The sequence below is a fragment of the Aethalodelphis obliquidens genome, unplaced genomic scaffold (genome assembly GCF_003676395.1).
Source record: "Aethalodelphis obliquidens isolate GAN/ISIS:26980383/991018 unplaced genomic scaffold, ASM367639v1 scaffold2, whole genome shotgun sequence".
NCBI lineage: Eukaryota > Metazoa > Chordata > Mammalia > Artiodactyla > Delphinidae > Aethalodelphis > Aethalodelphis obliquidens.
Window position 1 is genome coordinate 8,227,061 of NW_020837946.1, and position 22,866 is coordinate 8,249,926.

Consider the following 22,866-nt stretch of genomic DNA (forward strand, 5'->3'; position numbering starts at 1 on the left):
TTCACCGGGGCTCCACCTAAGCAACGTTAATTTAACAAAATCACAACACTCCGCAACCCAGTGCAGAGCAGCCCCACAGGATACGTTTGTTGAACTGAATTAAAATGGGAAGTTTATGCCACGGTAGAAAAACCATCCTGAAAGATTTGGTTCTGAGGCGTGAGGTAAGTTCTGAACACCCTCTCTATGGTAGATTGTCGCAGACCTGTCGGGTTTGTTTCTGGGTCCTTGTCGGTCCCTCTTGCACAGACTTGGCCTTGGCCATGTAATCTGTGTTGGCCAATGGGAGAGCAGCAAATGTGATGCAGGTAGAAACCTGAACAGCACGTGGGTTTGAGCTCTCTCGCTGCAATTGTTGCCCTGAGACCACCATGTGAACGAGCCTGAGCTAACTTGCTGGAGGATAAACCCAGGACCCAGCCCGCAGCCAACTGCCAGACATGAGTGAGGCCCTTGACTGCCCTCTGATCAGCTGGGTCCATCCAAGCCCGAGAGAGCTGCCCCTCTGGGTCCAGCCTCCATTGCTGATCCACACAGTTGTGAAGCTAATAAATTGTTGTTTTATGCCATTAAGTTTTGGGGTAGTTTGTTATGTGCAAAAGTGAACTGCATCACTCCTTAGAACAACTCCCCACAGGGTCTGGAGAGCTGAAGATGGTCAGGCAGGCAGGCCCAGTCCCTCGGCCACGAGGCCGTACTATTAACACCCTGGGAGGCCCCAGGAGGATCTCCCCAGATCCCAGGCGAGGCCAGTGAGGCATCCACCTCGCACACAAAATGTAAGCGGTGCCCTCGGATTCAAGATACATGGTATTTTAATGCAATTCAGCAAACTATGGCTCGTGGGCTGGCTGCCTATTTTTGTAAATAAAGCTTTATCGGAATCGGGGCCGGGATTAAGGTTCTGCAAGCAAGGTAGGGCCACAGAAGCATGTGGTCAGATCCTGTTTGTTTTTTTTAAATAAATTTATTTATTTTTGGCTGTGTTGGATCTTCAGTGCTGTGCGTGGGCTTTCTCTAGTTGCGGTGAGTGGGGGCTTCTCTTCGTAGCTGTGCGCGGGCTCTAGGCACGCAGGTTTCAGTAGTTATGGCACGTGGGCTCAGTTGTTGTGGCTTGTGGGCTCTAGAGCGCAGGCTCAGTAGTTGTGGCGCACGGGCTTCGTTGCTCCACGGCATGTGGGCTCTTCCTGGACCAGGGCTCAAACTCCTGTCCCTTAAATTGGCAGACAGATTCTTAACTACTGTGCCAACAGGGAAGCCCCAGATTCTGTTTTTATTATAAGTTTGATACTTTGTCATGGATTTTTTTGTGTTAATCTTATTTACTTGTGCTTTTTTTTTTTTTAGCTCCTTTGATTTGGGCCAAATACTTTCCAGCCTACCGCGTGAGCCCTGGTATCTGACTAGATCTCAAACCTCTACCTGCCTATTATATTCCCACCAAGGGTCATAATTTAAGCTGTTGCTGGACTTTTACACTTGTTGTGAATGAAGCAAATGAGATCAAGTCCTACTCAGGAGAAATTAAGGGGCCAGTAACCAGGGAGCTGGGATCAGCTTTCAGGGGCAGAAGGACTCTTCCTGAAGGCCCATTTCTCCAAAGTTCCATGGACTCCTCTCCACGTCTTCCCTGAGTAGGTTTCATGGGCAAATCCTCAGAGCTGCATGATTTGGTTTCCAGATGACCTGTGAAAACGTTCTGGTTTCGGTTTTGTATATTTGATTTCCCCCCTGCACCCCACCCCGTAGACAGTGTTTATATCCACCTCCCATTAGGGCAGCAGAGAGCTAGAATATTTACGCATAAATCATTGGTATTTTACAAAGTCTCTTTTGTGCCATCAGCCTTGGGATGTGGAAGTGTGTGTCTGCAAGAGGGCCCTCCCAGAGGCCGAGGCCATGTTTAGTCCCCAGGGAACCGCCCAGACCACTGCTGGTGACCTCAGTGTAGTTTGCCCACATTGTTTTTTTATCCCAAATGGCCAGACATTTACAAATCACACTTGAGCTCATCCGCAGGCTTGAGGAGAAAGAGAAGTTCCCCTTGCATCAGGGAGGCTATGGGTGGTAACAGATGAGCCGCCCACTCCCTCTGGATTCTGGAGATAGGGCTTCTCCCACGCCAAGGCAGGGCACGGCTGTGCCAGTTGGTGGCATCTGAGGAATCTGAAGGGAGTGGACAGTGCTGGAGAGAATGGGAGAGATTTTTCCATGATGCTCCTCTGCTGTTCATCAGCAAACACTCTCTGCCTTTTCAACGTTTCACCGCGGAGCGCTTCCATTTCAGGGACCCAGTCTCTCCTCCTCCTGTTTGTCCGTATCAACAACACTGAGAGAAGTGTTCGTGTTTTCTCTTTATTCCTTCAGAGGTCAAGCCAGGAGTTCAGAGGACCTAGAGGCTGACATTCCCAAGAAGGCAGGGCAGTGTTCCACACAGCCTCCTTCCCCAGGAACAGAGAGGGGCTCATGCATTTCCAGAGAATCAAGATGGGCCAGTGACACGACCACAGAGTTCTAATGTGCCCAGCCTGGCACCACTGCCAAGACCTTGCGAGATTAACCCAGGGTCCCGGCCCATGATGTGTTTACAGTCATCACAGGGGCAACCTGGCCTCTTGCCTGCTCCAACATTCTCCCGTTTACCTCTCTGCCCGCTCTCCTGAGGAGTCAGAAGGCCGTTGAAAAACACAGTGCTTATCCTTTATTTATGTCCAGTGGGACCACAGTAATGTCTCCACTAATGGGCATGGCCAGGGCAGACGGACTGCCTGGGGGGCAGCATGTGATTTTATTCACACACACACACACACACGTACCATCTAAATACTGATAATTTTATTTCAATATTTGTGTTTTCGGAGAGGGCAGACCCTGCGACTAGCTTGAGTAATATTCCTGGCTCTGCAGTGAAGTTTCTTCCTCGGTCCTCAGACGTGGGCCCTGAGGGCACCCTCGGCAAGAAGCGAGTACAGGCCTCCACCAGCGGGGGACAGTCACACTGCCTGCGGCACTATTTGTGCTTATGGTCTTAATGGAGGGAGGGAAATGGCTTTAAACTGGTCAGCGCTCTGAGTCCTTAAAACACACGTGCAGAAGCACGGGGCTGCCTTGGAATAGCCATATTCCCAGCCAGAGAGGGGAACACACCACATTCTTACCAGATTTTAAAAGAGGAAGAAAATACGAAGTCTGCTGCTCAGGCAGCGGGCTTGAGAATGAGTTTCTGTTACTCTCAGTCCCTTCTGTTTCCTCATACTCGGTCTGGGTGAGGGGGGCCAGTTTCCGCCGAGGCCAGGGTCCTGTCTCCGGCCGAGATGTCTGGCTCCGGCTCCTCCGCAGAAGCTCCCGAGATGGACGAGATGGACAGGCTCATGGATTTGGCTGTGCTGCCCCCCCAGCTGGGTGCCAGGGGGAGGGCGGGCAGGAAGGGCGGTGGCAGGACCCTGGGGCATGGGCTGTGGTGGGCCTGGTCCTGGATGCCTGGAGGGCTGTCCCCCTCAGCCCCTGAAGCCACCTGGCGGCTCACTGACAACTGTCTCTTCACATCTGTCACCTGCAGCTGCTGGCTGGCTGAGGGCAGGAAGTTGGCTGGTCACTGGGCAACGGGATGGTGACACCGGGGAAGAACCCAGCCTCACTTCCTGGAAGACTGGCCGCCTGGAGAAGAAAATCTAGGCAAGCTGCCAGCGCCAGGCCGGTCTCAGCACAGAGCCCCGTCTGTCCCACACAAGCCCTCCTTTCAACAGGAGAACCTTCCCTCCCGGGTCACCTGCTCTGCGGCCAGGGCCTGAGTCGGGCGGCCACGCTCGTTCCTTACAGGAAGCAGGCTGCCCGGTGCGGGGACTCAGTGAGCTCCGCCGGCCGCGCGCCTGTGTCTGTTGAGGCCGTGGGACGCGTATCTGCTGCTACCCACCCCATGCGCCAGCCAGCCCGTCCGCGGCCGGGTGCTGCCACCGTGGTTACGAGAGCAGGGGCGCCCGGCCTGCTGCAGCCCGGAGGCCGGGCAGGGATGGGCGGCCTGCCTGCCCCTCTCCTGGCCGCCCCCCACCCCGCCCCCCCGTACTCGCCGGCATTTCCTCCGGACCTGTGTGCGGAAGCACCGCGGTGGGGAGGCCGGGCTGGGGCCCCGCGTGTGTTTCCCAGCAGAGGGGCGCTGCAAGAAGGGGGAGGGCCCCGCGGGCTTCCCAGCCTCGGCCCATTTACACGCTCCCAGCCCAACGGCTCCCCGGCTGGCCAGAGCGCCCAGGGCCGCGCCAGGAAGGGAAGGGGCCGGCCGCAGGCCTGCATACATCCTGAGAGTGACTGATTCTGTGCCGCTGGACGTTCTTTTGTTCGGTTTCTCTTTTGTTTTCCCTTATTTTTAGTAAACCCTTTAGAAAGTTACGGGCTCAGCTGGGGAGTGGAGGGGTGTGGTCAAGTAGCCGACGGGCAGGGGACAGAGAAGCGGTCTTTACCGCTAGTAAAAGGGCGGGAGGGGGACCCCAGGGACAGAGGGGGGCCCTTGGACACCCCACTCGGTCCCTCGGGCGACCCCTCCGCCCAGCCTGCGAGGAAGCACCTGCTTCTGTCTGATTTCGAGGCCGCCCTGAGCTGCTGCTGGCTGCTTCCCACCAGAAGGCCGGTTCGGATTTCAGGGTTGACCTGCAAGCCCCACGCAGGGGGATCTTGTCTCCGAGTGGCACTGCCTGGAAGGTGTCATTCCACCTGTCTGTGTATGAGCCGCTGAGGCCAAGGGCAATTTCATAAACAGAAAGATGAGTGAAGAACCGGTCCCTGGGGCAGAGGAAGCGACCGGCTAGGGCCCTGGTCCTGCGGGGAGGGGAAGCGGGCCTTGGTCCGGTGGGCACGGAAGGGGCACCAGTCAGATGCAGAAGGCCAGCGCCCTTCCCTGCAGGCTAACTTACTTTGCAGGCTCCTTGTGGCGGACGCCGTGGAGCCGGGGCGGCTGGCCTGCTGTGGGCCACACGAGGAGAAATGAGGGGCCAGAGCCGATGCCTTGGCCTTGGGTGGGTTCAGGTCCAGGATCTCCGGGCTGCAGGGGGCCCGGGGCTTGTAGGCGAAGCCTGGTGTAAACTCCCTGGAACAAAATGTGCAATCTGAAGTCACAGGAGGAAGGAAGGATCCCCCTTTCCAAGCACTAATAGATGCCAGGCATGCACTGTCCTGGGCACGTGGTGGGGGTGAGGGAGAGCAGGGCACCCAGAGCCATAAGTCCCTGTCCCATGGAGCTCACGTTTTAGGGCAGGAGGGAGACGATGAAAGAGGAATCAATGCTAAGGAGGAGAGGAAGCAAGGAAGGGAATAGGGAACTTGGGAGAGTATTAAATTGTGAGATCCAATGGCGAGGAAAGCTGTGGCTGGCAGAGTAATGGTACCCAGTTAGGTCCATGTCCTACTCCCTGGGACCTTACATGACAAAAGGGAATTAAGGCTGCAGGTGTGAGATTATCCTAGATTACTGGGGTGGGCCCAAGGTAATCACAAGGGTCCTTAAGAGTGGGAGAGAGACAGAAGAAGAGAGTCAGAGGAACAGGTATGGCCACGGAAAAAAGGCACAGAGACGCCACGCTGCTGGCTTGAAGGATAGTGGAAGGGGCCACGAGCCAAGGAGGGCATGAGGCCTCTAGAAGCCAGAAAAGACAGAAAAGAGATTCTTCCCTAGACCTCCGGAATGTAACCTGTCCAGTGGACACCTTGATTCCAGCCCACTGAGACCTGTGTAGGACTTCTAACCTAGGGAACTGTAAGATAATAAATTTGTGTTTGTTCAGGTAACTAAATGTGTGCTAATTTATCATAGCAATTGGAAAGTGATTTTAGATGGGGTAGCCCGAGAAGGCCTCAGTGAGAAGGTGACTTTTAGCCCCCAAACAATCCTGTGAGGCAGGCATTACTACCCCATTTTTCAGACGTTAAAACTGAGGCTCTAAGTTCATAAACTTTCCCAAGGTCACACACATAACAAGCAGTTAGTAAGGCCAAGCTCTGAACCCAGTGGGATCTTATAGCCAGCCATCCTGCAGACGCCCTCAGGACCCCATCCCAATGGACCAGCTTCACAGAGACAGGAGCCAGCTTTCCTCCGGCACCTGCAGCCACCGCAGCTGGGGTTGGTGATGTGACTTCCCGGCCCAGCCCTTTGCTCTCTGGCTGTCATTGAGCTATATACATGCTCAATTCTTCTTCCCACCTCGACTTCTGGGGCCTTTGCTATCTATGCGCCCATTTTCCGGACAATAACTCTGAAGACTGGAGTCCCGGGTTGTCACCCAGGGTTGTTGTCACCATTGAATGAGCTGATGTCAGCGCCAGCTCCGCTCCCGGCAGGCAGCAGGTACTCCTATAGTCCAGCTTCCCTTCAATAAGTGGGTGTCTCCATCTGCGGGCTGCACACAGTGGGCGCACGGCAGGTACTGTGAGCTTGGCGAGTGAGGGGGTCCCCCCATTGCATCCCCTGGGACAGGGAGATGCTGACCGGCTGCAGGGCTTCCCAGTGGGCAGTGAGGAGTATGTGTGTGTGCATGTGCGTGTGCGTGTGTGGTGTGTGCTGGGGGTTGAAACTGAGGTCTGTGGGAAGTGCGGGATCCAGTGGCCGGGAAGGAGGGTGGGGGGCCCAGAGGGTGCGCTCACTGGAAGGACCTGGACTCTCAGTCCCGCTGTGCTGCTCTCTAGCTGGTGACGAGAGTGAGCAAGTCTGCTGACGTTTTGGGAGCCTCAGTTTCCTCACCTGTAAAATGTTTTCTATAGGACAGCTCTGAAGGTAGGGTGGCTGTGCTCCGGGCCCAGCTGTGGTAAAGTGCCCCCTAAATGGGGGTTACGGCTCTGGGGAGTGAGACTTGGGAGGAAACTGCATAATTTTTGGATTCATTTCTATATGCCTCCTTTTTTTTTTTTATATTGAGAATCTATTACTTTAATAATCAGAAAAATAAAACTTAAATATCTGAAAAGTCTCCAAATTCAAATTTAGGAAAAGACCGGCATACACCACTATATATAAAATAGATAACTAATAAGGACCTACTGTAGAGCACAGGGGACTCTACTCAGTACTCTGTAATGGCCTCTATGGGAAAAGAATCTAAAAAGGAGTGGATATATGTATACGTATAACTGATTCACTTTGCTGTACAGCAGGAACTAATACAACATTGTAAATCAACTATATTCCAATAAAGCAAAAAAAAAGAGGCTGGCATAAAAACCGCCCATACTTTAGACAAGAAATCTTTCATACCAGGTTGAAAAGGATAGAGGAGATTTAGCCCTATTACGTTTTTTTAAATTTTAATTTTTTTTCTTCAAAAAGCAAAATTTATTTTTATGTCACTCATAATATTGTCCCTCCAGGTGAACTCCCTAAGAGCAGCAATTTGGTCTAGTTGACCTTTGAGCCCCAGTGTCCAGCACGGTTTCTGAGCACCACATGCATTACCAGTGAATGAAAGAAAAGCAAAACCTTAGGGCAAAGGCGTCATAAAGTCCGGTATATAGATCAGATGAAAGAGCACACAATCATTAAAAATAATGAAGATGGGGGCTACTCAGGCGTATGAGAGAGAATGGAATAAGGCTGAAAACAGAGCAATACAGAGTAGCATGTAAGTCTGACTGCAATTGTGTGAAAGCAGGCATGCACTGCTGACACTTCTTCCACATACAAAGAAGCTTCTTATACGGGCTAATGAGGTGGTTTTCCTTTCATATTATTTAGTTCAGATGTTTTCTCCTATTTTGCTGTTCTAATTTTGATATACAGATTTTTTTTTTTTTTCTTTTTTTGGCCTGTGGCTTGTGGGATCTCAGTTCCCTGACCAGGGATTGAACCCGGGCCATGTCAGTGAAAGCCCGGAATCCCAGACCACCAGGGAACTCCCTAATTTTGATATTTTTTATCATTGTTATTGCAGTAAAATATACAGAACATAAAAATCTTGACCATCTTTAAATGTAGCCCCATTACACTTTAAGAAGGAATACTTGAGAGACACTAGTAAAAACTACTCAGGTGAGCACTGGGTCTATTCCCAGCAATGGTAACGGCACAGGGTCAGCCCTGGGTTACCTGGGGATGTCCCATCACACGGTCATGGAACAGGGTGGCCAGATTTGGAGGAGCTAGACGTGCAGGCCCAGGACGGCTGGCCCACTTCACCCCGTGGGGCCTTAGAGCCAGTGGGCAGCAAGGTCAAGTTGCAGGGTCAGAGGCAGCCGAGATGAGTTGGCAAGAAGTGAAGGGAGAAAAAAGTCTGGGCAGCAGGGCTGGGAATCTCTGACCTCCCAACCCAGGGCAACCAGGAAAGGGTCCCATCCTTTTTGGAGAGCAAGTTGGCAATGCGTGTGAACACCCTTACGTGCAGGTTAATTTTATGGGTCAACATTGCTGGGCCATGGCACCCAGGTATTTGATCAAATATTGTCTGGATATTTCTGTGCAAGTGTTTTTTGGATGAGATGAACATTTCAATAGGTGGACTTTTTTTTTGGCCGTGCTGTGCGGCTTGTGGGATCTTAGTTTCCCGACCACGGATTGAACCCGAGCCCTTGGCAGTGAGAATGCGGAGTCCTAACCACTGGACCGCCAGGGAACTCCTCATAAGTGGCCTTTGGGTAAAGCAGACTGCCCTCCAGAATGTGGGTGGGTCTCATCTGATCACTTTTGGATTTTGGATTTGTCAGGCCTCTGCTACTATGGGAGCCGGTTCCTTAAAAGAAATCTCTGTATAGACACACTTCCTGTTGGTTCTCTTTCTCTGGAGAATCCTAACTAATACACCTTAAAAGGCAGCCTCCTCTCTGCCATGGGACGTGACCTTTGGCCAGGGCAGCGTTGCTGCTGGGGGAAGAGCACCCTCAGGCAGAGGCTCCCTCGGCTGGCTCCCCCCGTTGGCATTGGAGAAAGTGGCCTTTGGCAGACACCGGGGGGGCCGCCCTTCGGCTTGGCAGGTGCCCCCCATCCCATGAGGTTCCCCAAACCACCTGGGGGGCTGCAGGAAGCGGTGGTGTGGACTGAGGGCGCTGGCCACTGTCACTGAACTCTGCAGGGATGATGGCATCAGGACCCCCTGGAAAGGACTCTGTAGGAGGCGGGGATGGGCGTCTGGCGGTAAGGGTCAGCTTGGCCTCTGAGTGGCCCCTAGCCCCCTAATGCCCCAGAATGTTGAGCTCAGCAGTCTGGGCAGCTAGGAGCCAGAGCCAGGAACGGGCGACGGTCTGGCAGGAGATGGGGCCGGATGAGGGCAGAGCAGAAAAAGCACATGGATGGCAGGTGCCTACGATTTAGAAAAACGTAATCTGCCGCAGGAACACATGGTGCTGGGTCCTAGTAAGAGGTAAACTTCAATATATTGGTAAATTGGGAGGCAGCCTGAAAGGTAGGCGATTACTTATTAAAGAAGACTGGCCTGCTTATATTATCTCCCTTATCAATAGGAACATTGTGTTGGAAGGGAGTAGCAATAAAAGGCTTCTGGAGATATTTAATCTCTACTTGTGTTTGGAATGTTGCTGAGTCATAATCCGAAGATGGCTGGCGGCCGATGGGTTGGCAAGGCCACGGGACAGTCTGGGCAGCAAGGCCCCTCACCTTCCCGGAGGTGACGGCTGGAAAGCAACGCTGCACGTTCCAAGGTGCAGGTCAGGCCCTCCAGGTCTGGACCGACAGATTTCCCGGGAGAGGGCCTTGGCTCTTCTTGGGATAAATGCTTTTTTTAGAAAAATGCATTTTCATAGCCTGGTTAACAGTTACTCAAAGCTAAGCGGATAGAAAAAAGAAAAGGAGAACTTGGCTGTGGGGAGGTGTGCGATGGTGGGGTCCGAACATTTTTACTCCTGGCTTTTCTAGGAAGGCAATTGCACAGCAAGACCAGCTGCTGGAAGCCACGAGGCTGCAATCATCTTTACACCACCTCAAAGTTGGGGCTAAGCAACGAGGGCTAGGGCTATCATTCCGTCTACCAATGACCCACGCCCAGAGCTCCAGGGCCTTCCTTCTGCCGCAAACGAGGGCCCACCCAGCCGACTCATCTTCCTCCAGCGCCAGGGGCTGCCCTCCCCCCTACAGACAGAGAGAGAGGAGTTGTCAAGCCAGAGAGAGAGCCACTCTCTCTTCCTTTCTCCTGAGGATCCATCCATCGCCTGTTTTGAGCTCCTGCCCTGGGCCAGGTGTGGGAACACAGGGACAAACACCCTGCTCACGGCCTCTGTCTTTGAGGAGCGCGGGAGACAGTCACGGAGCACGTGACCACAGTGGGCCTCGGGCTCACCATCTTTTACGCCCTCGGCCCGGGAGAGACATCCAGGACTGCCCCCCTGCCCTGTGCAGGTTCCAAAGTCCTTCCGGCTCATCCCCACACAGCAGGAAAGAAAGGTGCAGGGTCGCTGCCTGCCCCAGTGGGTGCCGGCTCTGCTAGGGCTTCTGCAGGTCATCTCGGACTCCCTGGCCACTCCTGCAGGCGGTGGGTGGCTTCAGGCCTCTCTGGAGCCTGGAATGCGGGCCCTCCCACTGCCTCACCCAGCTCCCCGAGGCGCCGCTGCTGCTGCCGCCAGACCGTGACCACAACTGAGGTTAGGGTGACCCTGCGGACACAGCAAGGGAAGTCCTTCCCTGTTCTACGGGAAGGTGGGGCGCGGGAGGCCTGGACAGTCACTGTGGCAAGATCCCTCTACTTCCGAGACTGCAAGGCGTAGTCATGTTCACCATGACTCTAGCCCAGTGTTTTAGTGCAGGAGGTTGGCTTGTCTATGGTGACTCGCTCAGCCGGCAGGGCGTTCTGTGACCAGGAGGAAGTGGTGGGCGGCGGTTGGGAGACAGGCTGGGTCTGAGTCCAGAGCCGGGCCCCTCCCCCTGAGCAGGCTTCCTCCGAGCTGAAAGAGGGAGCCTGTGAGAGATTAAGAAAAACAGTGCTTTCTAGGTTCTAAAGAACCCCTAGTAACCCGTCAAGCAGCAGTTTGTGCTCGTTGGGAAAGAGGGAGAGAAAAGAACTTTTATTTTCTTCTTGGAGACCCAGTTTCGGTTTCAGGAAGCTGACATTGGAGCCAAACCATTTTACTGATCTCGTTCATCTTTCTCCCCTCCAAAGCCAACTGCTAAGATAGGACACCGACCTCAAATTACTTCTAATCACAAACCCTCTCCAACATGTTTACCTATCAGTTCTTAAAACTAGTCTCTTGGGCATGTTTGTAAGTTTTTCTCTCCTTCCGGTCTGACAGCTGATACCTCTCCTGAGGCAGGTCCCTCCCCTTGGGCTCTGAGGTTATCACGCGCGGTGACCACAGTCCCCCGAGGATCTCAGAACCGCGCTTCAGGGCCCAGCGAAACGCTCCTTTGCTTCCATCGTCAGACACTGGGCCTCAGAGGAGCCTCCCCAGGATACCTCCCCATCCCTACCTGGTGGTCTCGCCACTGTCCAGGGCACAGGGCACCTCCCTAGGCTGGCTCAGGCCCCCCGCTGGGGGCAGGTGAGGCTCTCCCTGACATCCTGCTGGCAACCGCTCTCCCGACTTGGCATCGATGGTGGCTGGGGAAGAGGAGAGAGCTCAGTTGACTTCTGCTCTGGAAGCTCTTTGAGGATGCTCTTTGCTGGGCTGCACCCTGAAGTCGAGAAAAGCACACACCCCGGGCCAGTCCCTCACGGCTCCCCGGCGCCTGTGGATGGGGACTTGTTTACTCGTGCAGCTCGGGGCCTTTCCAGATGGCCACTTGATGTACTTATAACCTGAGGGTGCAACAGGCATGCTCTGGCTGGAGCACACGAAGCGCAGAGAAGGACAGACCAGCGGTCCTGTCGCCTCCCACACTCCCACTGCCTCTCAGGGAAAAGCCAACAAAAGCCAGAATTGTCTCCTGGGCCCCTGCTTGGCGCTGATGCACAGCGGCCCAGAGGCACCCTGAAAAACTCTTCGTGTTTATTTGAAATTCAAGTTCACCTGGGTGTCCTGTATTTTTATTTGCCAAATCTGGCAACCCCAGAGGTGGGGCTCTCTTCGCCCTGTGCTGCCCCAGGATCCTTCAGGCCTGAATCCCTGTCTTCCCCCAGGGGCAGGAACCTCCATAATTCCACCTAGCAAGGACAAGGCCACCTAGGTCACCCCAAGATCACGGGGAGTGATGGGAGAAGTCCCAGATGACACTGCCGCAGATGCCTCCCAAGAGTCTGGGGACGGGCCTGTTCTGTATTTCAAATGACATGGACCCCTCTTTCTCCAGCCCTGCTTCTCCTCTTCTTGTTCTACAGCCAAAGGGGTCCGTGTCACCATCAGAGCAACACTGTGACAGTCTGGATTCACTGCTTCCTTAATCCAAGCTCTTTTCAGCTCTTTCATTAAAAAAAAAAAAAAAAGTCCCTCTAGCACCTTTGCAACGTGGCCTCTGCTTTATCTAAAATATAAAGAGTCTTCCCTACATAAACAGACATGTCTCCAAAGAAGATGTACAGATGGCCAACAGGCACATGAAAGACGCTAAACATCGCTAATTATTAGACAAATGCAAATTAAAACTACAATGATATACCACTTCACACCGGTCAGTCTCTAACAAATGCTGGAGAGGGTGTGGAGAAAAGGCAACCCTCCTACACTGTTGGTGGGAACGTAAGTTGGTGCAGCCACTATGGAAAACGAATGGAGTTTCCTCAGAAAAACTACAAATAGAGTTGCCATATGACTAGCAATTCCACTCCTGGGCGTATATCCAGACAAAACTATAATTCAAAAAGATACACGCGCCCCTATGTTCACAGCAGCACTATTCACAATAGCCAAGACACTAAATGTCCACTGACAGATGAATGGATAAAGAAGACGTGGTACATATATACCATGGAATACAACTCAGCCTTAAAAAAGAATGAGATAATGCCATTTGCAGCAGCATGGATGGACCTAGAGATTATCATACTAGGTGAAGTAAGTCAGAAAGAGAAAGACAAACACCATACTTATATGGTACAAAAACACATACTCACTTATACGTGGAATCTAAAATATGACACAAATGAACTTATCTATGAAACAGAAGCAGACTCCCAGACATAGAGAACAGACTTGTGGTGGCCAAGGGGGCGGGGGGTGGGGACGGGATGGAGTGGGAGTTTGGGGTCGGGAGGTGCAAACTAGTATATATAGAATGGGTAAACAAGGTCCTATTGTATAGCACAGGGAACGATATTCAATATCCTGTGATAAACCATAATGGAAAAGAATATAAAAAAGAATGTATATATATATGTGTAACTAAATCACTTTGCTGTAGAGCAGAAATTAATGCAACATTGTAAATCAACTAGACTTCAATTAAAAAAAAATCTTCCCTGCAGGTTTCCTCAAATCCATAGCCAGGGGGCGCAGCTTTGACTTCCAGATAACTCTCTTTTGACCCAAACAAGGACTCTGTTTCTGGTATGGAACCCAATGGGTGGCTTTATTTACAGTCCACAGTGGACAGTCTCCACCCAGAACTGGGACTGGAACTAGAATTTCAGCCTTCTCTGATCTGCTCTTCGATGGACAACTGGCCTGCTTGTCTGTGCTCTCTGCTCAATGGTCTTACAGTAAGTCCCCTACATACAAACCTTCAAGTTGTGAACTTTCAAAGACGTGAACGTGCATTTGCACGTCCAGTCACGTAAGTTAGTTCACGTCTCTGGCGTTCATTGCCATGTGTGTGCATCCCCTACAAATGGTTGCAGCAGCCACTCAGAATGCAATCCGGTGCTACCGGGTCATCTATGATGAGAAAAAAGAGCTACTACCCAGACGTCACTGGATCGTTTTTTCAAGAGGGTAGACAGAATTGAATCCAGCAAGGAACCAGAACCTGTGCCATCCATGTCAGGTGTGAGTGAAATTGCAGCTTGCCCTCCGTCTCCTATAGCTGACGACCCTTCAGCTCTACCATCTCCCACCTCCTCTCCCTCCTCCAGTCAGTAACTCTTCTTGCCTGTTCACTCCATGCCAGCCCTTATATGCCAGCTGTTGTACTGTACTACCGCACTTTTCAAGATACCGTACTGTAAGATTAAAGATGTTTTCTTTATTTTGTGTGTTTGTTTTTTATGTATTATTTGTGCAAAAAGTATTATAAACCTATTACAGCACAGTACTATGTAGCTGATTATATTAGTTATAATTAGTTATATTAGTTATTAGTATCATATTAGTTAGCTGGGTACCTAGGCTAGCTTCGTTGGATTTATGAACAAATCGGACTCACGAACGTGATCTCAGAACGGAACTCGTTCCTATGTAGGAGACTTAACTGTTTAATAAAGTCCAGGGGACCAGATTTGGGTGTATGAAATAATAGTTGAGTGGAACCACCCATGAGTGCTGAGCTACACACAGAAAATCCCATGAGAGTTAATGGTGTTACAAGATGGTGCCCACGGGGAGGCAGCCCTCCAGGATCAGGACCTTTCCCCGGCCGCTGGTGGGGGGAGACAGCTGGCAAAGCCCTCTGGCAGGAGGGAGGAGGCGCCAAGCTGGGGTCTCCGGAGACCCTCTGAGGTCTTCTCGGTTCAGTCACCAAGCAGCAGCCACCCCTCCGTCCTTGCCTATTCCCTCTGCTTAGGCCACACTGCAGACTTTCAGAGCACCCGCCGCGGCACCCCCCCCCCCAAAAAACCCGCTCCACTGAAAGAGCTGGGACCTGGGAGGAGAAGGGCAGTGCGTGCGTGCACCTGAGGCTTCCTGGGACAACCACTGCTTTCCCACCTGTTAATCCATTTCAGACAGGGCTGGCATTGTCCCTCCACGGTCCACTGACAAGGCATGTGATCTTGATACCCCCGTTTTGGTTGGTGGGGAAATGAGAATAACTTGCCTCGGGCCAATATCGTGCAACACTCTAAGTCACATTCTTAGCTTCTTTTTCTTGGGAACTATTTCCTTTCGGCTCCGTGGGGCTGAGTCCTTTGCTTAAAAATAATGTACTTTCTGGGCCTGCATTCAACTGATCAAGCCGTTTGAGGATCCCGCAGGTTCCTCATCACGAGTCCTGCCTTCAGTGTTGACTGAATGCACAGGTGTGACGGGGTGTCCTGAACAAACCCGACGTGTGGGCCGCGGTGCTGGGTTCCCACGGGTCTTAAGGTGTTAATTCCCAGCATGAGGGTAGCCAGACTCAGTAGCAAGTCATGTGTGAGGGGAGCTGTGGGGAGTGGCCAGGCGAGGCCAGCATGGGATGCGGGGGGACAAGGTGAGCAGAAGAGACGGGCAAGAAAGGGCTGGGGGGGCAGGACCGGAAGGACGGTAGGGTCAAGAGGAAGTCAGATCAGCTCTTGTCGGGGAAGGAGTGAAACCGGAGCCGGTGAGGGTCAGGACGGCCCGCTGCCCACCGCTGTCCCCTCCTTCCCTCAACCGTGGCACTCAGTCCCAGATGCAGCCTCAGAACCAGTCTCAAGGCAGCATTCCAAGCACACTGGCTGAAGCCTGTTTGCACGCAACCTCACGTGGAGGCTGAGAAGAGGAAGAGATGGCGGTGGCGAGACAGGGTGGGGAGCTGGCACTGGTCCACGGATGAGGCGAGGGCCGGGGTGGCTGCAGCTGGGCAAAAGGAAGGAAGCACAGAATCTACACCGGAGACGGAATCCACGCTCATTAAATGACCCCGGGATGCCGATGACCCGGACGCTTGGCTTCTCCAAGGGGAGAACTTTTGTCAAGGAAAAGGATTGTAACGGAGAACTACGGGTGCTGGCCTGAGGTGGAGACACGGCCTGGGGGTGTGGGGAGAGACTAATATGCCTGGTGTCTGCAGGGGGAGTGAGGGCGGACTGGGGGTCAGTGTAGTGGAGTCCACCAAGGCAGGAGGGCAGTAGATGGGCTCCCAGCCAGACCTGAGCGAACAGGAGCAGGTGGAAGATGGGACCCGAAAAATACGGCCTCAGTGTTCACAGCAGGCTCATGGGTGCACCCGACAGCGTGACTGGGCCCGTCTGGAGGGGCTGGTGAGCAGCTGCTGCCTCTGCAGGGAGAGGCACTGGGAACGGCTGACGATCCCAGGGATGGGTGCCCATTGTTTTCCTGCAAGGAACCAGACCCTGCCAGGGCCAAAAGCAGTTGTGCTTGAAACTAACAAGAACGTCTACATGACCCGCTGACCCTCAGCCACCTCTGACCCTGACAGCCTCAAGTGCGTCCACCCTACAGGTAATAATACCATGAGAAATCGTTCCAAAAGATAGGACCACACTTATAATCCGTGCAAGACAGAGGGTCACCCTGGTGGTCATTTGGGTCAAACAAGGATGTTACTGCTAAATAAGTTTAGCCTAAATGCAACTGTTTGGAAGTCCAGGCCTATAGAACTTGAAATCATTTTAAACTCAGTGGTATTAGGTCAAACTGGCAAAAATTGTTAGACAACCTAAAACCTCCACCCCGGCAGCAGAGACCTCTGGATAAATTATTGAGCTAGTCGTCTTTTAGAGAAGGCATATTAATGTCTGCAGCTCTAACAAAACCCATGTAAAATAACAGATGATCAAAGCTGGCAAAACCTCTAACACTGCTTATAGTCAAGAGATCCTCTCCTGGGGTAACCAAATAACCTGGCTTTCTTCTGGCGCCGTGACAGGTCTATTGCTCTGAATTGGGGATGAGAAGCATTTGAATCCAACTGTGAGCAGATTATAAAAGCTCGCAGATGTTTCTCATACTGGAATCTGACCTGCTCCTCTGTTGTTTTTCTATTTGAATGGATATTAGAGTCTTATCTGATCTGTTCATATCTTTTTAATTTCCTCTTGAAAATTAAAAAAAAAAAAAACTTTGTACATTTCTAATTCAAAGCACATATATTTTTTTCTGGCATCTAAAAACTACATTTATCCCCCATCAGTCTCTGATGAACTCAACTGGATACTTCAAAATGTGTTTGGATCCCACAGTAGTTTTTGCTCCTAGCCAACATTTCCGACTCAATTCAGCCTTCTAACACGTGGCTGACCACCTCAGCACCAGAGTTCGGGGCACCAAAGTTTTGGTCGAAGATCTACATCGTTTTGAGATTCCTACTTAAAAATCTCACATTAAACACAGCTTCCCCAGTCAGAAATGTTGCTCAGATAGCTTGCACATGTGAGCACTGGACACAGTGCTCTGAGAGAAGGGGGTCTAGAGGAAAAGCCCACGGTCAGGTCTGGCTGTGTGGTCGCAAGCCTGTGGGCCTCTACGACACGGAGCAGTGGCTGAGAACAGAGGGCTTCTCAGGAGCAGGTGGGAGGCCAAGGCCTTTCTGGGTCTGTAACTGCAGCTGCTTCATAAGATTCCGGGCATCACCAGTCCCAGAGCTGCCCCCAGTCCCAGTGCTGCCCCCAGTCCCAGAGCTGCCCCCAGGCCCAGTGTTGCCCCCAGGCCCAGAGCTGCCACCAGTCCCAGAGCTGCCCCCAGGCCCAGTGCTGCCCCCAGTCCCAGAGCTGCCCCCAGTCCCAGTACTGCCCCCCAGTCTCAGAGCTGCCCCCAGGCCCAGTGCTGCCCCCAGTCCCAGTGCTGCCCCCCAGTCCCAGTGCTGCCCCCAGGCCCAGAGCTGCCCCCAGGCCCAGTGCTGCCCCCAGTCCCAGAGCTGTCCCCAGTCCCAGAGCTGCCCCCCAGGCCCAGAGCTGCCCCCAGTCCCAGTGCTGCCCCCAGGCCCAGAGCTGCCCCCAGGCCCAGAGCTGCCCCCAGGCCCAAAGCTGCCCCCCACATGCTGCCAGTATGCTTACATGAGGAGGAAGTGCAAGGCTCAGGACCAGGCATGACCCCCTTGCAGACTGGACGGTGGGCATTTGGCAGAGACGGGAGGCAGCTGTTTCTGGCATGTTTGGCCATCTGGGGAGAGATGGGATGGTCTTCCAGCCTTGAGGAAAAAAAGAAAAACAGCAATAAATACAGATAGGAGATATTTGACTGGTCACTACTGTGTAGCATCACAAAATTGCAGGAAGTGGAAGTACCTGAAAGTCTTTTGTTAAACTGATATTAGCAGATATTGAATCTCTTTAAGAAAGAGGAAGTACCCTTACCTCACTCTTGTTAGCTCTTATAAATTTACAGTGAAACATGGCTATTATTTTTCTAACACACAATTGGATCTTTTGGCTTTGGGTGACACGGGAGCATGACATTTCAACCAAACAATTTAAAGTATCAATCTTCTGGGCTTTCTTCCAAGGATGAAGCAGATTAGCAAAGGGATGAATTCCATCAGAAAAGACGTGACATAGGTCAGCCATGACAACAAGAGTTAGGCCGGAACGGGACTGGGGAAGAGCTTGTTCTCTGGAACACTATCAATGGTGTGCGCAGTGCCTACCGCTGGCACCTGGGTCGATGGAGACTCATTCACCCAGCAGACATGCAGTGGGCGCCTGCGAGAGACAGGGGGCCTGGGCAAGCACAGCACAGGGAGGTAAGTAGGATGTGGGGTGGCATCTCCCGGCAGCCTTCACGGCAGATCCCCAGGAAGGTTCTGCAGTGTGCGCAGAGCAGCACAGCACTCACTCCCCTTCAACGAGGAGCTAGCAGCCACCTGCTCCAGCACGGCAGGCTTGTCCCCCCTCTGTCTAGGGTTGCGCCCCATGAAACGGCTGTTCTTGAATGTCAGTTCCAGCAGCAAAGACAAGCAGACACCTAACTGCCGTGCGGGGCAGAAAAGCCTCTGTGTGTGTGTGCATGTGTGTAAGAGAGAGGCAGACAGACAGACTCAGCCGGTCTTGAGCTCTGAGCTGGGGTTTGTCAGGGGCCCGAAGATGGAACATTTCCCGGCAGAGGTAGCAAGCCATGAACGGGCAGGGCAGGACATGGAGCAAAAGGAAAAAAAAAAAAAAAAAAAAAAAGCATATATGTGCGCTGCTTTGCTACAGAGATTTAGCGCGCTCAAAATGCAGGCTGGGGGCACACAGTGTCCTGGGGAACGTGGGGCTTCGAGGGCTGAGGTTGGGGGGTGTCAATTAAGAAGGACCTGGTTGGCCAGCGTTTGATTAGATTTGGTCCCTAAGGGAGACAGGAGTCACAGCAGTGAGGTTTTGTTTGTTGCTGTATCCCCCGAGCCGAGTTGTTCATTACAGATTACTATAGAGCAAACCTGGAAATAAGCAAACCGCCCAGCTGTAGGGGATAACTAAGTAAAGTATGTCACATTCATTTGAAATATCTTATGGCCACTGTTGTATGAATAAATGTAGGTTTTCCCCCTGCTCTCTATAATCCCCTTATTTGCACCTGTTTCTCTCCAGCGTTCTCTCCAGACAGAAGAGGCCACCCAGACCACGGAAGAGACTCGCCCTGACCAAGCTGGACTGCCTGGCCTGGGGCTCCCCAAGAGTCCCCAGGGATCAGGTCCTCAGGTCCCCAGGGAGACCAGAGGCTCTGGATAACCAGACTAGTTTTGTTTATATAAACAGGGTAGGAGCAAGGCTATGAAGAATGAATAAGGCTTGGCAGCCAAAAATGCATATCGGTGCTTTATAGAGTCATGTAGAAATAAGCTGACGGCATCTTAAACTGTGACACTCCATCCCAACAAAGGGCCTGGTGCTACGGTGAGAGGCTGCAGAAAAGAACAGGAGTCCTTTCTGGGTAGACCCACTAGTCCTTTTGGTCCTTTCCTTCAGAATCACATTGGCCAACACCAGCCTTCTCCTGGTTAAAGGCTGTAAGTGGCTTGGAGACCCTGAGAGACATGGGGGGAAGAGGGAGACTCAACCTCTTTCCTTCCAAAAAATCCCCAAAAGATAAATAATAAAGAGATAAATGCTTTTTGATATGAAATTTTATTTTGAATTTTAAAAATACGTACATCTTACACTGCAGTTGATCAAAACAAAGCTTAAGAAAGTAAATCCCCGCCTCCTTTAGGACCCAGACTTACGCTGGGTACCCGGTCCTGTGGCCGCCGGGAGTGATGGGCCGGCACAGGGGCTCAGGGCCGCCCCACTGCACGCCGGCCGCCCCCTTCCGCCTCACCTTCCCCGTGTTGGTCATGATCTGGTGGAAGCAAAAAGGAAACAGAGCTGTAGAAATCATCTAGTTGAGAGCTGACCTAGACATTCTAACTCACTACATTTAATAATCTATAGTAATAAGAGGATTTGCAAATAAGTGAGGAAGGAGCATGACACGGATCATTCAGCTGAACAGAAAATTTCGGGGAAAATCTGCTTAGGTTTTCACATTATACCATTCAGCAGTATAAATTAAAAAAACAAAATCAAACCACGGAAAAAGGAGAAGAAAACAACTGGATATGGTAACTTATCACATCCCTGGAGAGGACTGACTTTTGAAAGTAAGAAGGGAAAAAAGACAGCTTTGGTTTCATAAAAAATCAACATTTCCACATACACAGTAATTTAATGATAAACCAAATTAACAGGTAAACAACGAACTGGGAAGAAATATTTGCAGCACGTATAATAGATGAAAGCTTAAGATTTTCATTAGATAAAGAGTTCTTACAAATCAGTAAGTAAAACACTAAGTAGATGACTGGGCAAAGAAGTCCAACAGCCAAGTCACAAAATAAAAAGTATCACCAGTAAAGAGAAGAAAAAATGATCAACTTTATAAGTAACTAGAAACTACAACTTTACAAAAAGTGTATCATTCTCCAATTATTAAGTGAGTGACAATTAAAGAAATGACCCCATCCACTTCTGACAATAGTTTAAAATGTCAGTGGCATGGAAATTTGAGACAGCTCTTTTGGAAAGTAATTTGGCATTTTATATCAAGAGTCATTAAATTGTTCATATCCTTGGGTGTTAAACCCTAAAGAGAGGATCCACAATGTGGAAGATGTTAAATAAAGCTGTATGTTACAAAATCATTACACAGTAAAACTGGAACCATCTAACTGTCTAGTAATAGGGGAATAATTAAGTAAAATATGGCATATTCATTGGAAATATTACACGGCCATGTACAATGATAAAGACTAGGTTATGAAGAAAAATGTTTATTTAAAACATTGTTAAGTCAGGTTATAATATTGTACATAAATGATGCTTTTCATTATGCTAAGTACACAAAAAGACTGGAAGGAAATGAACACTAAAATGATTATAGTGGCTACATAGGACAGTGAACCAAGAATCATTTTTTTCTATTTTCCGAGTTTTCTGTAATATGGTTATATTATGTTAATAATTAAGAAAAACTGTTTAAAAAAGAAATCACTGTAAAATTGATGAAATGTGGATGAAGTCTGTGGACTGTACCAACATCAACCTCCTGGTTCAATACATGCTACAGCCACCACTGAGGACGCCAGGTGAAGGGTGCACGGGACCTCTCTGTACTACTTTTTCAACTTCCCGTGAATCTGGAATTATTTCCAAATAAAAAGTTAAAGAAAAATTTTTAATTGGAATTACATCTTTGATTTCCTGATTTTACTTAAAAGTTATTTGGGTTTATCTAGTATTTGAGGCAGGAAGAAGAAAAAAAAGGCCCACTGCCTCTGGGAGAGCATCACTAGGCCTCACCTGTGCTGTGGGGGACAGCTACCAGCTGGAGGGGTTGGTCAGCGGGTGGGGGGAGAGGGAAGGGGGTGTGAAGGGGAGAAAGGCAGGTGAGAGGGGTGGGGAGGCCCCTACCCTCTTGGAGGAAAAGGAACGTAATTAAGCTTCCCAAATAAGAACTAATATGCAGCTTCATCTCTCTTAATATCTCTTGTGAAATTTGCAAAAGAAGCCTATTTTAACTGCCGTCACTCAACACTGCTGTCTGCTTCTCCTCCGACTTCCCTTCTGTCCCGCTGTCCCCGTCTAGTACCTAGGGTCAAATTCACATGTCCGCCCCCATCACCAGAGCAGGTTCCTTCAGGCCAATATTCAACAGTACCTTAGGACCACCCGGGGCTTCTCTTTCCCCCTCCATTATGCCAGTCAGACACCCGGGTCCTTCCACAGAGGGCTAGGATAGGAAGGCTCAGTCTTAGGCACTGGAGAGGGAGACAGTGAGTGTGTGGGCTGCCAGCCCCCCATGCCCCCTGCCTCCTCCCTGTTCCATTGTCCCTCCCAGCTCACCCCTCCCAACTCCTTCCTAGAGGAGAGAGAACACAGCACATATTTGAGAGTGTTTCAGCCTTCGGAAAACCCCGTCAGCCACACCATCTCCCTAAAACTTCACAGGCCTAAGAAACAATCTAAGGCGGGTGGTATTTGTCCTCTCCAGTGGATGAGGAAACTGGGTCAGGCCTGTGGGCAGAACCATACGGTGTGTCGTCAGAAGGCCTGAGGAAAGGTCTCTGGTGAACAGGGTTGGTGTGAGGGCCCAGAACGACTGTGTTAGGCGCTCGGTGTCTCAGAGCAGCTCTTTCCAGAGGGCTTGTTTCCTGTTCACCTCACAAGCCACTGTGCATGTGGGGAGCCACGGAGGGGCCTACAAGGGCTCCAGGGCACTCTCTGGGCACCTCAGTTTGCAAAGGAGCCTTTTTGGGCTGGAAAGGTCTTAAAGTGTGTCTACCAACAATGTGCTATTTCCACAGAAATGCTTCAGGGGTTGTTGGGAGAGAAGAGAAAGGGTTCCTGACAACCACCCTACTCACCAAAGGAACTCAGCTTCCATCTGTGTTACGGATGGAGATGCTGTTTGAAAAAAGGTTCTGATACTAAAAAAATACAGCATGTTTAACCACAATTAGAAAAAAATGCAGCATGTGATTTAGCTGAACATAATTTATTCTGTAGTAAAAGATGGTCAACATGTCAATTTAGGTAAAAAATTTCCCATTTACTAGTTTTTGAGTATTGGTGAATCACTTAAAGCAATTATGACATGCTATAGAGCAGTATGAATTTTTGTAAGAAAATACAGGCACACAATATGTCCATCTATACACATGGAAAACAACCTGGAAGCTGAAGGAGACACTGCTAG

General features: G+C 50.9%; 1 protein-coding gene across 6 annotated transcripts in view; it reads right to left on the reverse strand.

Annotated features, from left to right (window-relative positions):
- Positions 1-1,190: 1,190 nt before the first annotated feature.
- Positions 1,191-22,866, reverse strand: part of ARMC9 (armadillo repeat containing 9) — a 138,676-nt gene continuing 117,000 nt past the window's right edge. For 3 of the 6 annotated variants that reach the window (XM_027118646.1, XM_027118627.1, XM_027118635.1), the window contains 5 exons: positions 19,856-19,971; positions 17,709-17,842; positions 11,393-11,522; positions 4,905-5,077; positions 1,191-1,686 (listed from right to left, as the gene is read on the reverse strand). In XM_027118646.1, coding sequence (XP_026974447.1) covers positions 1,511-1,686; positions 4,905-5,077; positions 11,393-11,522; positions 17,709-17,842; positions 19,856-19,971 — 729 coding nt within the window. In that variant the 3' untranslated portion in view covers positions 1,191-1,510. Of the gene's footprint in view, positions 1,687-2,818; positions 4,810-4,904; positions 5,078-11,392; positions 11,523-17,708; positions 17,843-19,855; positions 19,972-22,866 lie in introns of those variants that run through there. The other 3 variants (XM_027118657.1, XM_027118663.1, XM_027118668.1) reach the window with 3 other exon arrangements.